Below are 15,136 nucleotides of genomic sequence, written 5' to 3'. Positions count from 1 at the left end.
GGGAGTTTGTGAAAAGTTTTCAGATTCATTCATTTAAATTATCATGATATTTTACAAATGGCTTCATAGTCTCAACAAATATTAAATTTTTTAAATCTACAGTATAATAGTTAATATAATAGCAAATCTATAACTCTCTTAGAATCTGCAAATATGTTTAATACATGTCTAATATCTTTCTAGTACATTTCTCTTGGGTTGTTCATTCACATAACGAAGACTATAGAAGTGTAAAAAATAGGCTACGTCAAATTCTTTCAAAGGACATACATGAGGGGGTCGGCGGTATATTCTCTATCTGGTAAGGATTTACATCCTCAGCGGGAACAAATGGTCTTGAAGGTGAGAGCCAGAGACATGATAAAAATGTTGGAAAGCATTAGGAGATGAACTAATGCACTGTGGCCTCAGGTCTTTTCATGGAGTTTGTTGATAATAACAAAAATAATGAATATCACCAGCCTCATCCATATATCGGATGAGGGGGCGGCAGTAGCTGAGTCTGTGGGGACTTGGCTTGGGAACCGGAGGGTCGCAGGTTCAAGTCCCTGAACTGACCAAGTATGGCGTGTGGACTGGTAGCTGGAGAGATGCCACTTTGACTCTGGGGCACTGTCGAGGTTCCCTTAAGCAAGGCATTGAACCACCAAACACTACTCCTGAGGCGTACTATGGCTGACCCTTCACTGTGATGCATTTCAACAGCCTTTTGTGAATTTGCCTTGTGTTGCTTGACAAATAAAGCTTCTTCTTAAATGATAAACTAGCTGTCAATCACTTGCCTTACTCCTCTCTATACATGTCCAAGCATGCTGTAGGTCAGTGATGTCAAAGCCTGTATTGGTTGTGAGCAGATGTGTAGCAAGAGAGCAGTGCAACAGCAGCAGTTTTCTGATGTCACATGTCTGAAACCATAGCTCTTAAATTACATAAAAGTCCCCCACATTGGAAACAGAAGAAGCTGGAAACCAGCGTGGTTGTCACCAGTGTAGAACACGCTGTAAGTGACAAACTCTGAGAACAGGAACCCGTGTAAATGTCTGGGTGATGCTTCAGTCCACATACCAGGACAGTATCAGCCTGGTGTCCTGTGTGGACCCTCTGGTGTGGTTTCGCCCCACAGACAGGCCTGACCTTCATCACACATCACCAGGTGATGATGGGAGAGCAGGCAGAAACCTTGCTGCGCCAAAACATACAAGCATGCGCAGCGTCACCGCTCGCAGACAGGCAGATAGACCCCCACCCTGACGTGGTTTTCCCCTCCCCTTTCTCACCTCACCTCCCTCTCTCTCCCCTCTTCGCTCTCTGACAGTCCTGGCACTGTGAAAAGTTCAGAGCTGTCAGGGGGAATGTCAGACGACTGCGTCTGAGAGCTATCAGCTGAACGCACACACAAGCCTGACACGGTGCCACACACACGTTCATGAGACTCATTCTCACAATCGCACTTTTTTTTTTGTTTTACTGAGAAGTAGACATCTGACACACAACTCTGGACTGGGTCACGCTGCTCCGTTATTCATCATAAACCAGTTTAAAAAATGTTTTTATCTCAAATGTAGATAACAAAACTACATGAGTCAAATAATCGCTGTGTGTAAAAGCAATGCAGCACCGCAGCACAAACATTGCACAATAAAGTTTGGTTAGTTATTTCCACTGTGCTCCTCCAACACTAGACAACTACATAGGGCTGTAACTAACGATTATTTTCATTGTCAATTAATCTGTTGATTATTTTTGATTAATCGATTAGTTGTTTGGTTTATAAAATGACAGAAAATAGTGAAAAATGTCGATCAGTGTTTCCCAAAGTCCAAGATGACGTCCTCAAATGTCTTGTTTTGGCCACAACTCAAAGATATTCAGCTTACTGTCATTTGGGGCAGCTGTAGCTCAGTGGGTTGAGCTTTAACCAGACGGTTGGCGGTTCGATCCCCGGTTCCTACTGTCTGCATGTCGAAGTGTTCTTCAGCGAGACACTGAACCCCAAGTTGCTCCCAGGGCGCTTCACAGCAGCCCACTGCTCATAGCTGCTTAGGGTAACTTAAATGCAGAGGTCAAACATCATGTCTGTGGCTCAGTGGGTAGAATGGTCGTTCTTGGTTGGCGGTTTGATCCCCGGTTCCTACTGTCTACATGTCAAAGTGTCTTTGGGCGAGACATTGAACCCCGGGCAGTTTTTATGAGTAAAGAAACCAGAAAATATTCACATTTAAGAAGCTGGAATCAGAGAATTTTTTTTTTTTTTCTTAAAAAAAATCACTCAAACTGATTATCAAAATAGGCGATTAATTTAATAGCTGACAACTAATGGATTAATCGTTGCAGCTCTACAACTACACATTGACTACCTCTTGTGTAACAACCGTGTGTGTCTTGTGTCGGTGATAAGCAGATCCCTCATTGTGTTGGAAGTTTTTTTGATAATTTAGGTATTTGTTTGTGACCACTAACTATTTAAAAACATACTTTTAAGGCCCCAGTGAGAATTGAACTCACGACCCCTGGTTTACAAGACCAGTGCTCTAACCACTGAGCTATAGGGCCTTTGATAACACATACATGACGGATCAGCTTTATGAAGACACACCTTGAACAACCATGGGTGTGGTTACAGTCACCAGCGTGTCATGATCTTTGGTATGCAGCACCAGCTGATTGAATGCTGTCAACATGATGTAACTGCAGGTCTAAATGAAGATATCATCCAGACATTTTTCTTTACCGTACTTTAGGAAACTCTATGGCCAGACGAGGGCGTTCACTTCGGGGCTCTCAGTCTCAGCTGCTCCTGGACATGCCTTTACGCACCCAGAGCCAGTGTAAGGGAACACACAAACACAAACACGCAGTCTTGATAAAGTAAAAGTCTCTACAAGTTAATTTGATGTGCTTATTTTACAGTGAGCGGTATAGACTGTGTGCACCTGACTGACGCCGTGAATCAAGCCAAGCAGTACTCCTACCACCTGAGACCACATAGCGCTGGACAGGGATCCAGAGGCCGGGGGAAACATTGAAGCTACACACACACACATCTCATGTTCTTTGATGTTTTCTCAGCTGGCTGGCGGCCTCACCTCTATAGAATTACTTTACACATTGTTCGCTCAATGTGCCAAGCTTTCTAAAATTAAGCCATATGACATCAGAGCCATGACCTCACAGGGTGGGGTTAAGTCTACAGAAACGGTGTGTGTAAAAGATAACCTTTCATCCATTGTGGAAGGAACACATACACACGCCATCTCCCTCGTTCTCCATCGCTGTCGCACACACACTGAGATAACCTTTCCTCCTGTTCTGGAGAATGAGGCGGTCTATCAACAGCCGGTCATACAGATAGCCCACCTGCAGCCACGGACACACACACACGCTCACACACACACAGTTACTCTCTACACAACAGACTGGACTCTAAGTGCTTTCCCTCTCAAGAGAAAGATGTATTTCATAACTATGCAGTTTGTATTTACTTTAATATGCATTTGCACAAAAATAATCCATCATGTGTCATTTTAGTTGTACCTGAATGTTTGTTTTTTTATTGTATTATAAGAAATAAAATATAAAATAAAATAAAAATTGACACAAACGGCAGCGCACTTGGATTTAACTTTATTTAGCCTTTTCTTCCTTTTTTTGATGTATTTTTTTTGTTTATATCAAAAGTCGCCAGGTGCCCCAGTAAGCACTGGACAACGTTCAGCAACAATACACTGAAGAGGCAAAATGAGGACAAACAATTACCAGGCTAAGAATGAAGCAATAAAGCTGCTTAAGACACAAAAGACTGGAGCTCGTAAAATGAGAATGTGGGGGAAAAATTTATGTCACTCCACTGTATTTCTGTCTGAAAGTTTTGTTGTATGTGCTCTTCACGTTTGTGCTCGTGAGTGTTTAGTTTGTCACAGTACGGTGAGAGGGGGAACTGAGCAACACACCAGGTGGCGGTATGGCGGGTGCGTCAGTACATTTCTCGAAGGCCCAGGTTTCCACGGCGAGCGGAAGAGCCGTGAGCCACGGTGACGCTGTAACAGTAGAGCAAGTCTGTCAACCACTGCTCCCTGGTCGCACCCCGGGAATACCTCTGAAACACATACAGAGAGAAATCAGGTGAACATGAGAAGTTAACATACTCTATGTAGAAAAGCCTTCAAATCATCTATCCATCCATTATCTGTAACAGCTTATCCTGTTCAGGGTCGCGGGGGGGGGGGGCTGGAGCCGATCTCAGCGGACATTGGGCGAAGGCGGGGTACACCCTGGACAGGTCGTCAGACTATCACAGACACAGACAACCATTCACGCTCACATTCACACCTACGGGCAATTTAGAGTCAACAATTAACCTGCATGTGTTTGGACTGTGGGAGGAAGCCGGAGAAAACCCACGCCAACACCGGAAGAACATGCAAACTCCACACAGAATGGCCCCAAGCCGGGTTTAAAGCCTTAAAATCCATCCCTGTGAATTTGAGGTGTGTTTACCGTGAGGTGTTGTATGATCTCTTGCAGCAGAGTGGCGTTGGCCAGCAGCTGGTTGTGGAGCGGCGTGTGCTGCAGCAGCATCGACAGGATCTGCCCGAGCTGTGGCAGCTCCTCCTCGCTCAGATCTCCAACACGCATTAACTGCAGAACCATTCGCAGCAGGCGAGGAACGGTGCTCAACGCTGACACACAAGCACCCCATATCGCCTCCCTGCAAATGTGACACAAATTACCTAATTGTTGTAAATCTTTATCATCTGATAATGGCAAACTGCTTTTATTAAGGTCAAGATTTCATATCAACGGGAGATCCTTTCCGAACATAGATCAGTAAAGGGTTGTTAGTCTTTCAACACGCACCTTTTGTGGTTGGTTTCGGTAGGTAACTCCTGCTCCAGGGTGATGAGCAGAGCCAGCAGGCTGAGGCAGCACTGAGACAAGAAGCGCAGCACGGGCTCAATGGGCAGGACGGACAGGTCCAGTAATCTGGATACAGCTCTGAGCAGCCCGGCCACCATACTGTCAGGCACCACCCCTAACTTGGTCTGAGACATACGTAACAAATACAGGATGTTTGTGACAGGAAGCACAGAGTAGTTCAAGGAATAAAACAACTATGATTAATTTAATTTCCTGCTTAATGAAAACTGTTTCTTCTTACCAGGTATTTGCAAATGCCGTTTTGTAAGATGTCAAAGCACTGAGACTTTGAACCCAGAGTTTCCAGACAGTGGCTGACTTCCTATGAATGAAAAAAAAGAAATTTCATATCAAACAAGCTTTTTACACTAAATTCCCTCATTGATACACTGCTTGTATGATAGTGTGATAGAGAATAGGGCTGGGCGATATGGAGAAAATCAAATCTCACAATATTTTTGTCCAAATACCTTGATATCGATATCCCAGTGATGTTGTAGGAAAGACTATTGGTGCTTTTACAAAATATTTACACAATGATGTTTTTGATAAATAATCATCAGTAATGTGGATATAATGACTAAGTGGTTAAAGGCAAACAGCTAGAACAGACTGGTAAGTTAAAAAAAATACATCACTTTACTGTAATGCAGCCATTAAAACCAGGAAAAGACAACATTGATGCCATATTACGATATCCAAAATCTAAGAAAATACCTAGTCTCAGATCACAATATCAATATAATATTGCTATGTTGCCCAGCCCTAACAGAGAATTCAGTAATGATATTACAGAAAAAGCTGTGTCTCAAACAGAGTATGTCTACATCCCTGTCTGGATGAAGTAAGGCCTTCACTTCATCGTTCTTTACCAAAGAAAAGTCACTAAACAGCATCTACATTTCATTCTTGCTGGGATGGAGACGGGAAGCCGCCACAAACTTTTTAAAAGTGAAAAATAAGGCTCAGTTTTTCCTCATTAACTTCAAATCAAATTCTCATTAGCTTTTATCAAATTGCGTGCTGAAGTGCAGCAGTGAGTTACGAGCCAGTGCGTGTCAGAACGGTGCACCTGTTGGCATTCTCGCCGTCATTAAAAACAATCCCGTCTCATTAGTCGAACAAGAGTTGACACGGTCCGTCCCTTAATGCCGCTCCACCCCCCCCCCCTCTCGCCACCACGTGTCCCCTCCCTCCACCTTCCCGCCACTTGCCTGTGATTGACTCAGACAGGGAGATGAGAGAGGCAGGATCTGAGGGCTTAATTGAGGAGCTGAATTAGTGATTATAAGCCCCCCACTTGCTCACACACTCACACACACTTGCCCCAGGGCACAGTTACGTTAACTGTAATTTCTGTGCAGAAATGTCACACTCCCATCATGCCATGGGCTCTCATTAGCATTTGTGCATATCCGCTATGCCCGATAACCACGCATCTCCAACCTGCGCAACGCGATAAAGGTTCCCCTCACAGCCGTGGTGCCACGATAAAGCTTCCACCCTCTGAGCTCTATATGAGAGACAGAGAGGGACCAGAGGGGGACTGAAAGACCACAGCTGTGTCCAGAATATCAACACTTTTCAATTTTCAAAACAATGACTTTTCTTCCTTCACCTCCTAGTCCCCTTCTACATTCATTTTCAATGTTGCGTCCAAGTTTTTCCTGTTTGGCAGCGGCTTTGGTAAGAGTTAGACTGTATGTGAGGTTTGGGTTGATTATAGGAAAGACTGTGCTAGTGAACGCACCTCAACAACATCCCAGTGATGTGTGAACTGCTCCAGTGGCGTGGGGTAGAGGCTGAGAGGTGAGAGAGGGGAGGGAGGCAGGATGCTCTCGTCGTCGGCCTCCTGCAGGGAGGCCAGCTTGGTGGACGAGAATCCCGTCAGAGCGGAGAACAAGAAGCTGATGTAGTCCACGTCCTGCAGAGCCGCTTCCTGGCTCCCGACCGACCAGCCACTCAGAGACGAACTAGAGGACACAATCAGTGAACACGGTCAACAATTATCAACTCAAAATCTGCGTTAAACACAAAGCTGGAAACATTTTTACATTTTTTGGGCACACCATTTCCATTAATTTCCTGATAACAATTTCCTGCTCATAAATTCCTCATCACATTCCTTATGATTATTCACGATGTTTTGTGAGAGCATCATATTGAGGATAATGGTGCACGGAAATATAGTTATGAAATAAAATCTTCCTTGTCCCGAGGGGAAGATAGATCTGTAACTGTAGGAAATGCGAGTGAATAACAAGTGTGTTTTGTGAAGCCCGGGAGGCACATGCAGACTGAACTGTCTTTTCAATAGTCCATGACGACTCTGCATTCCAGCCTCCCAAAGAGCTCTTTGTATCATATCCATTACACACACATCCCATCTGAACTCAGCACTCCCTCCCCTCAAAATTTGCACAACACTGGCACAAGCAGAGGGCCAAACACACAAACGCATGCAGATACACACACCAGTACATGGAGAGATAAGCTGTGGGTGTGTAACAGAAAATAAAAATATAAAAACTGTTTTTATTGTAGGTTGAATATCAAATATACAGGACATTCACATCAGCACCTGTCAACAAGCAGGTTAGAAACCCAGAAAAAAATGCCAGGAATTCATTTGTGAAAGCGCAATACTGCCATCTGATGGTGGCAGGCTAGAGTGCTTTGAGTGCCTTTACCTGATAAGTTTAACTGTTGGACTCAAAAAGTGAGGGCATTCCTGCACTGTCAAACATCTCTTTCCAAAACAGGAGTGTCTCCTTTAACAAACATGCCTATAAATTGAGTTAATGGGGCCTCTGCAGGTGTATGGGGGGGTTTTCAAGCTCACCGAAGGTGTACGATACGAATCAGAGAGGCGGTGAGGCCGGCAGACAATCGTCCGGTGGTGCAGCAGCAGCTCAGATTGGCCAGAAGAGTCTGGGGCATCTTGGGTAGAAAGTAGAGCAGCTGCACCATTCGTTGCTGGGACTCTATTGGTAAAAGCGCCACAACTCCTTCCTGTGGATCTTCACACACACACACACACACACACATACACTTTTGTGTGATTACACAGAGATAGCAATGCACTGCACCCTCTGGGGATACAAGATGAAGCCCTACCATGAAATTTAAAGAGATACCAGGAAAACCAGAATATGCTCGGACTAGTTATAAAGGGGACAGAGAGACAGGCATGGCCACGACAGTGAGGGCTCAGATAATGTCTGTGTGCGTGGTGTTCAGTCTGTCTCTGACGCACATGCTGATGTCAGAAGCCCTCAGACAAAAGGAGTCTTGTGATGTTGAATCGCTGGCTCTGCAGCAGTTTCTATCCGGCCCCCTCCTCTCACGGCCCCCTCTGTCACACACCAGCCTAACTACCCGACCAGCCTCGGAGCAGTGGATATGTCCGGGCTTATTACCGCTTTCCGCCTCTGGTTGTAGTTCAGTTTTACAAAGTTATCTGGCGGGAGGGAAACATGGAGTTACACCGCCTCCTAGGGAAATTATGGTGCAACTTGTGGTTCATATTTCTGTTCTCTTGGTTGCATTCTGTATTGTATTAAATGCATATGGAAATTATTATGTATTTTTCACAAGTGTGAATTCATTTATTTTTCATTAATTCAGTAGTAAGAGAGAGCGTGCTTTTACTGCATCTCCCTTTAATTAATCCTAAATCAGAAGCTAGACTGGCGATTTACCAAGCCAGATATAGAGCAAGACTACTATGACTCTCTTTGGGTTGAACGTTTCAAACTTTCAACCTCTGACCACACCCTGACCAGTGGCTGCAACATCAGGTATTTGCCAGTTGGTGAATGGAAAACACCTGATGGGGCATCGCTGACTGAGGTGTGTCCAGAGGTGCAACAAGTTTCAAACCACAAACATCAGTGCAATAACAGTTTTTTGTCCAAGAAAGTTGGTGAAAGTTGGCTGTGGTATAAATCTGATCCTTATATCTAATATCAACAATTATATGTGATATCACAAAACCTAACTCCGCTGCTAGGATTTTGACTCGGTCTAGGAAACATGACCATATTTCACCCACCATGGCTTCTTTACACTGGCCACCTGTTGCTTTTAGAATTGATTTTTAAATATTCTTGATTACTTACAAAGCCCAGAGAGGCCTCACCCCAAGTTATTTATCAGATCTCTTATTGCCCTATGTTTCTTCCTGCACCCTGAGATCCTCAGATGTGTCAGGGCTCCTAGACTGTGGAGATCAGGGCTGCAAACTCTAGCTCGTCTTTAAAATTATTTTTTTTAAAATTGCTTTTCTGTGATTTTATTTATGTTTTATGGACTTTTTAGTTTGTTTTACTTTTTGTGTTTCTATGTGTTTAGTTATTGGCTTTTAGTCCATTTCTTTCTCATGTATAAACGTGTTCTGTTTTTAATTGTAAAGCACTTAGTAACTGTGTTTTAAAAGGTGCTTTATAAATAATGTTTATTATTGTCTCTCTGTTTGTCCGTCTAATTGAGTGTGCGTACCGTAGAGTCTGCAAGCGTGCGTGTGCAGACTGTTGAGCAGGTCTTTGTGTCTTCGAGAAGCAGCAGCCTGGATGGACAGGAGAAGTCGTGCAGAGAGAGCAGGGTTACGGTTGCCCAGCTGGGCCAACTGCACAGGAAGAGACGCCAACCAACGACACAGCACCTTGCTCCTTCAGAGAGACAGAGGGAGGGATGACATGAAGATGTGCACGTAAACCAAAGGCAGCCAGAGTTACAGTAAAATGTGCCAGGATATAAAAGGCACAGTGGAAGGGTTTGAATCTTAAGGGACAGATTGTAGGATTTGGTGTCATCTAGTGGTGTGGTTGCAGATTGCAACCAACTGAATACCCCTCCGCTCACTCCTCCCTTTCCAAGACTGTGGTAACGTGAGCCATCGAGCACAAAACCGCAGTAACACAGTTCGCCTTGCTCAGAGGCCATCCTTACCATATTAGCTCTACTTTAGGAGCAACGGCGACTGGTGGTACCACAGTTTTGCACTCTGCACTCGGCTCACATTACAGCAGTTTCACAAGCATGACGGAGAACTACGGTGGCCTTCAGGTAACGTAAAAATCCTACACACTGTTCCTTTAAGAATTTTCCTTTGGGCCTCCACAGACAAATAATGTAAATATGTTTTTGTTACATTCTTATAGGCCTAAAACATAAATAAGGAATATTAGAACACTGCGTTTTAACACCTGAGTGGAAAAATGTCTTTGTTATCCACTATATTTACAAATAAGAATTATTCGTTTTCAGCAAGGGCACTGTCCTGGATGAATTAGCTTGAGTAAGACATGATTTCATGTCGACTATACACACATGATCCCCTTTAACCCTTCCAGCATTTGACTGGATGAACAAACTGCTCCCTAAACAGTCACTGGTCTGTACTTACAACACACAAAAGCTGAGCTTGTGAGATGCTTATGCTGTTGTGCAAGAATATTATGTTTTCTACAACAAGTTGGATTTGAATTCATAAAAATCTAATTTAATATTCAAAACAGGTATTCTACAATATGGAGCTCCTGCTGTGTTACGTTTAGCTGTGTAAATAGGTTGTTGAAAAACGATGACTGAGGTTACCTCGCTATGTGTGTATGTCCTTGCTCTTGCAGGTAGAGCTTGCTGTAGAAAGACAGCAGCAGAGATCGTGTCTGGAGAGACAGCTGCCTCTGCTTATAGTAGATATACACCGCTGCCAACAGCTCCTCTGTCACTGCTGCACAAATACAAACATACATACAGATATCAATGTTCAAATTACATAAAAAATATATTCTAGTTCATACTAGTATCTGGATATCAACCCATAATCTTGTCACTGAAATAAACACTTATATGTGTGTTCTGTGGTCTCTTCAAACTCTTGGAATATTATTGAATTCATGCTTTTCTGTTTACTGAAATCAGACACACTTTCACAAATACACAGCACATGCTTACTTTTGCTCCTCTGTGTGAGCACCATCTTCCACACGGTACCCAGCAGCATGTGGAGCTGCCTGTAGCTGAGTTTCACATCGCTGCCCAGAGTGTCTCGGACAAACGTCCTCAGAGGTGTCAGCCAGTCTCCGTCCGTCTCTCGGCCGAGTCCTTGCCTCTGACTGAGTGATACCATGACCTGGCAAAGTGTGATGTTTAGGGCCAGAGGCTCCATTATCAATCCTGGGACGGCTGCAGTCTGCTTACTCCTAAAGGAAGGGCAGTGGGATTACAGTAGGTAGAGCTAATAAAAGTCTTCATAACAGAAGTAATGATTACAGATCCCGGGTAGTTTAATGATGATTTAAAACACTAAAGCTGCAGTCAGTAACTCGGAGCAAATATGATATAAAGTTATTTTTATAAAACAGTCACTGACAGAAGTGCATGAGACAGATAATCTGTAAAAAAAATCATGTTCCTCTGCCTCCTCATGGGTCTAGAAGGGAACCCACACGTTGGGGAAACTCTCATAAGATGATTAAGGTTAGGCATTGATCTGGAATAGTTACGGTTAGGATAGGTCGTCGTGCAGCGAGAGTTTTTGCAAATTTTTGAGGAATTCAGAACATATTTCGATGTTGCGGGTTACCTTCTAGACACTACCCTCCTCCTAGTGCTCTTAATGGCATTTGCAAGATTTCACCACACCTGAATGAAAACAACCAATCAGAGTCGAGGAGTCTCTACAGCAACTGTCAATCACTGCACTCAAAACTCCGATCAAACTGTCAAACTAGGCAGAAAGTTTGTGACCAGGCCACCATGTTGAAAACAGTCTAGCCAGAACCAAGCTCCATCCACCGCCCGGAGCAGACTTTATCATTTTACAGCTTAACAGTACACTAAAATATGTTTCGGAAAACATTTGAGGCGAGACATAAGCGTTACAGTAACAGAATATTGATTCATATTTGATCAGCGCTGCCTGGTTTGACAGTTTGATTGGAGTCCGCAAGCAGTGATTGACAGCTGCTTCGGAGACTAGTCAGCTCTCATTGGTTGTTTTCCTTCAGGTGCAGTGAAATCTTGCAAATGCCATTAGGAGCACAGGAGGACACAGGAACGTTTTTTTGACAGATTAGCTGTCTCATGCACTTCTGTCAGGATATAGTGACTGTTTTATAAAAGTAACTTTTTTCATATTTGCTTGCAAAGTTACCGACTGCTGCTTTAAGGAAGGGGAGAAGAAAGGATGATGATATTCCTTACCTTTTGAGATCAACCTTCTTTTTATGTTTGGGTGTGTCCCGAGCTCCATAGGGAAAGTTTTTCATGAAGTGCTGCTTAAAATCTCCCAGGTATTCTTTGTAGAACCATGCATCCTACAATAAGGACAACGCATTTTTAGTAAACCTTTCCTTGTACAAAAACTACTGTGTAATATTTGTCTGCTCCTCGCCTCACCAGTGCATCCTGGTGCTCCTGCTGTGGTGCCAGTTTTCTCAGCAGCTGCAGAATAGACAACACCTGGAACATCACTGACATGGCGTCTGGGGTGAGCAGGTGAGAGCCCTCAGTATTGTTCCAGGGACAGTCACTGGTGCTGGCTTCTACCCACACTTCTAGCAGAAGAGGCACCAGTGTGGCTGCAAAGCTCTGAACTGCCTCAGCTGAGTCCAAACCCTCACCCACTATGGGTCCAAGGTCCACCTCGAGTCTACACAGTGAGAAAATAGAATAAAGAATATGTTTAACATGAAATGTAATTGTTTAAATTCAACTGAAACTATGTTAGTTATTTCAAAAATGCTCTATAACAAAGATGACGCATTATAAGCTCCGCCAATGGTTTGAAATGGTATACACTATCTGTCTCATAAGTGGGCGCGGTCATGGCGTGTTCACTTCCCACTTATTTGTTATGTCTTATGTTATGAAAATCCTGTCTCTGATTCCTATTCCTTGAGTTTGCAGTATAGTACCTGAGTCTAAAAGTGGACCGTGGAGTTGGTTTTGCTCCAGAATGCTCATACACCTTCACTCCAACCTTGCTGTAGGTGAGCTCTTCCCAGTTGAGATCCAGAGGTGTAAGCCTGCCCTCTCCACTGGAGCCAAATACTCCTTCAGTTGGGAAAAAATTATCACTTTCCTCCACTGGTCTTTCCTCAACCACTGCCTGCAGAAAACGTCCAAGCCTGAAATACAAGTGACACAAAACAAAAAGATAAGCAGCTGGAATTATAACTTAACTAAATCCTTCAGAATCTGTGTGCACATGGCCTTCATACCTGAGGAGCACAGAGAGACGCCACTGCTGACTAGTCACAGCCCTGCTGGGGTTGACTGACAGTGCCCAGGTCCGTCCCTTAGCATCCTGGGCCTTTTTGGCTCCTCCACTGCTTTGCCTGTGAGAGATTAACTCTAGGAAGTTAGTGAGGAGTACTGCAGGCCGAGCTGCTAGCAGAGCAGGGTAGTGTTCCAGCAACACATCAAGGATCTTCATGGCGTCCTCCTGGATGCCGGCCTCGATGTGGGTCATGGCACACGACAGGTGGGCGCTGAGGACGGGGAAAAATGGAGCCACTCGTTCTGCAGGCACAGACTGTGCGATGAACCTGGAACAATTTTAGACAGTTTAGCCCATGCTATTTAAGAAAGACACAGAAGCCAAGTGTTGTTTTACTGTGTTGTTGTATCCTGTATCACTTTAACTACACTAACCTGAGCACACGTGTAGCCGCCACACGGACGTTGCCATCCTTGTCTGTGAAAACAGCTGCCACTTCAGAAAGCAGGCGAGAGAGATGCTGCTCTAACAAAGAGGGGTTAAGGGACAGCAACTCTCTCAAACCCAACAAGGCACTGTTTTTCACATTGGCATTGTGATGGTGGAGCTGAGACAGCAGGTCCTGGTGAAGTAGAAGGAAAATAGAGAAAATTGTAGTTTTCGAAAAAATTAATTTGTAGTGAAAAGCATGTGTTTGTTGACAAGTGAAACACAAGTGAAGAGCTTACATTGATGCCAAGATGTCTGTGTGTGGTGGGGCCACTTGTGTCCCTCTTCAGCTGCTCAGTCAGATGGATTCCCTTTGAGCGGAAGCTGGTGTTGGTGGCATTATCAGCTTTGGGCTTCGTCTTTCCCACCTTTAACTTGACCTTCTGGAAGTCATCCTGTCTCTTCTTCTTCTTGGACTTCATCTCTCTTCAGTCTGCTGTCTGTAACCAGGCAATGCAGGTGAGATGAAGGAACAGATTGAGTGCATAATAATAAGAGAACCATACTGACCACTGGCATATGTTTGCACTGGACGGCTGAAGTATTAAAACATAGACTGTAGTGAATTGAATTGATTTCAAAAATACTCCTGCTGGTTTACAAAGCACTAAATGGTTTAGGGCCAAATTACATTTCTGATCTTCTGCTATGTTATGAACCATCCAGACCTCTCAGGTCATCTGGATCAGGTCTGCTTAGTGTCCCCAGAGTCACAACTAAACATGCAGAAGCAGCGTTCAGTTTTTATGCACCAAATGTTTGGAACAAGCTCCCAGAAACCTGCAGGACCAACTCTGAGTTCTTCTAAATCAAAGCTTCAAACTTTCCTGTTTGCTGCTGCCTTTCATTAAACCAGATAATGATCTTATATACTGCACTAGAGCTTTTACTCTTGTGTGTTATATTCTATTTTAGCTTTTATCCTAGCTTTTGTTTTCAGCTTGTTTTTATTTTCTAATCTTTAATGTTTTTATAACTGTTTTAATTATGTCTTAATGTTCTTTTGCACTTTGTCGCAATGTTATTGAATGACCATGTAAAGCACTTTGAATTGCCCTGTTGCTGAAATGTGCTATACCAATGCATAAAACATAACAGCTGCACCTGTATAAACGTTAGCTAAGCTAGCTAGCTGGTAGCTAACTGTCTGGTACCATGGTTCAGCATCATGTATGACAGTTCCTCTTTATTTTACTCACCTACCACAGGAGAAAAGTCTTGTTTACCACCGTGTTTACACTGTTTATACAGCAACAACAAACACTCACTCGGTGCCTACAGCTAAAGAGTAGCTCCCTGCTAACAGTTATCAACACATGAAACAGAACATGTTCAGTGTTCAGTCTCGTGTTGATGCCTCGGGTCCTCTGACTGGTGATGCGTCGTCAAGAACGAGTCGGCCCAAAGAGCCGGCTCTTGTAAGTGAACCATAAGAGCCGGCTCCCGTCCAAGAGCCGTTTATTTTATTATTTTTTTTATTTTTTATTTATCCAAGGCAGAATG

At 43.8% G+C, this 15,136-nt stretch overlaps 2 protein-coding genes and 1 non-coding gene across 6 annotated transcripts in view; 1 reads left to right on the top strand and 2 right to left on the bottom strand.

Annotated features, from left to right (window-relative positions):
* invs (inversin) overlaps positions 1–3,611 on the top strand; it is a 27,609-nt gene extending 23,998 nt beyond the window's left edge. For 2 of the 3 annotated variants that reach the window (XM_037784363.1, XM_037784362.1), the window contains exons 18-19: positions 2,742–2,828; positions 2,911–3,611. In XM_037784363.1, coding sequence (XP_037640291.1) covers positions 2,742–2,828; positions 2,911–3,026 — 203 coding nt within the window. In that variant the 3' untranslated portion in view covers positions 3,027–3,611. The remainder of the gene's footprint in view (positions 1–2,741; positions 2,829–2,910) is intronic. The other variant, XM_037784364.1, reaches the window with a different exon arrangement.
* trnat-ugu lies at positions 2,481–2,553 on the bottom strand. The gene has a single exon. It is a non-coding gene; the product is annotated as a tRNA-Thr (tRNA).
* On the bottom strand, positions 3,609–15,136 carry tex10 (testis expressed 10). Of its 2 annotated transcripts, none has more exons than XM_037784366.1 (16): positions 14,833–15,136; positions 13,873–14,073; positions 13,579–13,766; positions 13,146–13,472; positions 12,840–13,052; positions 12,322–12,574; positions 12,127–12,239; positions 10,876–11,123; positions 10,516–10,651; positions 9,418–9,587; positions 7,760–7,937; positions 6,668–6,890; positions 5,159–5,239; positions 4,858–5,042; positions 4,498–4,708; positions 3,609–4,096 (listed from the first exon to the last, which is right to left on the bottom strand). In XM_037784366.1, exons 2-16 carry the CDS (start codon positions 14,053–14,055, stop codon positions 3,974–3,976), a joined length of 2,832 nt encoding a protein of 943 aa, XP_037640294.1. In that variant the 5' UTR covers positions 14,056–14,073; positions 14,833–15,136; the 3' UTR covers positions 3,609–3,973. The 2 variants fall into 2 exon arrangements, with proteins under 2 accessions (XP_037640294.1, XP_037640295.1); XM_037784367.1 differs by having other exon boundaries at positions 14,902–15,136.

This window comes from Sebastes umbrosus, chromosome 11, assembly GCF_015220745.1.
Source record: "Sebastes umbrosus isolate fSebUmb1 chromosome 11, fSebUmb1.pri, whole genome shotgun sequence".
Lineage (NCBI taxonomy): Eukaryota > Metazoa > Chordata > Actinopteri > Perciformes > Sebastidae > Sebastes > Sebastes umbrosus.
This window is presented reverse-complemented; position numbering and strand designations above follow the sequence as displayed.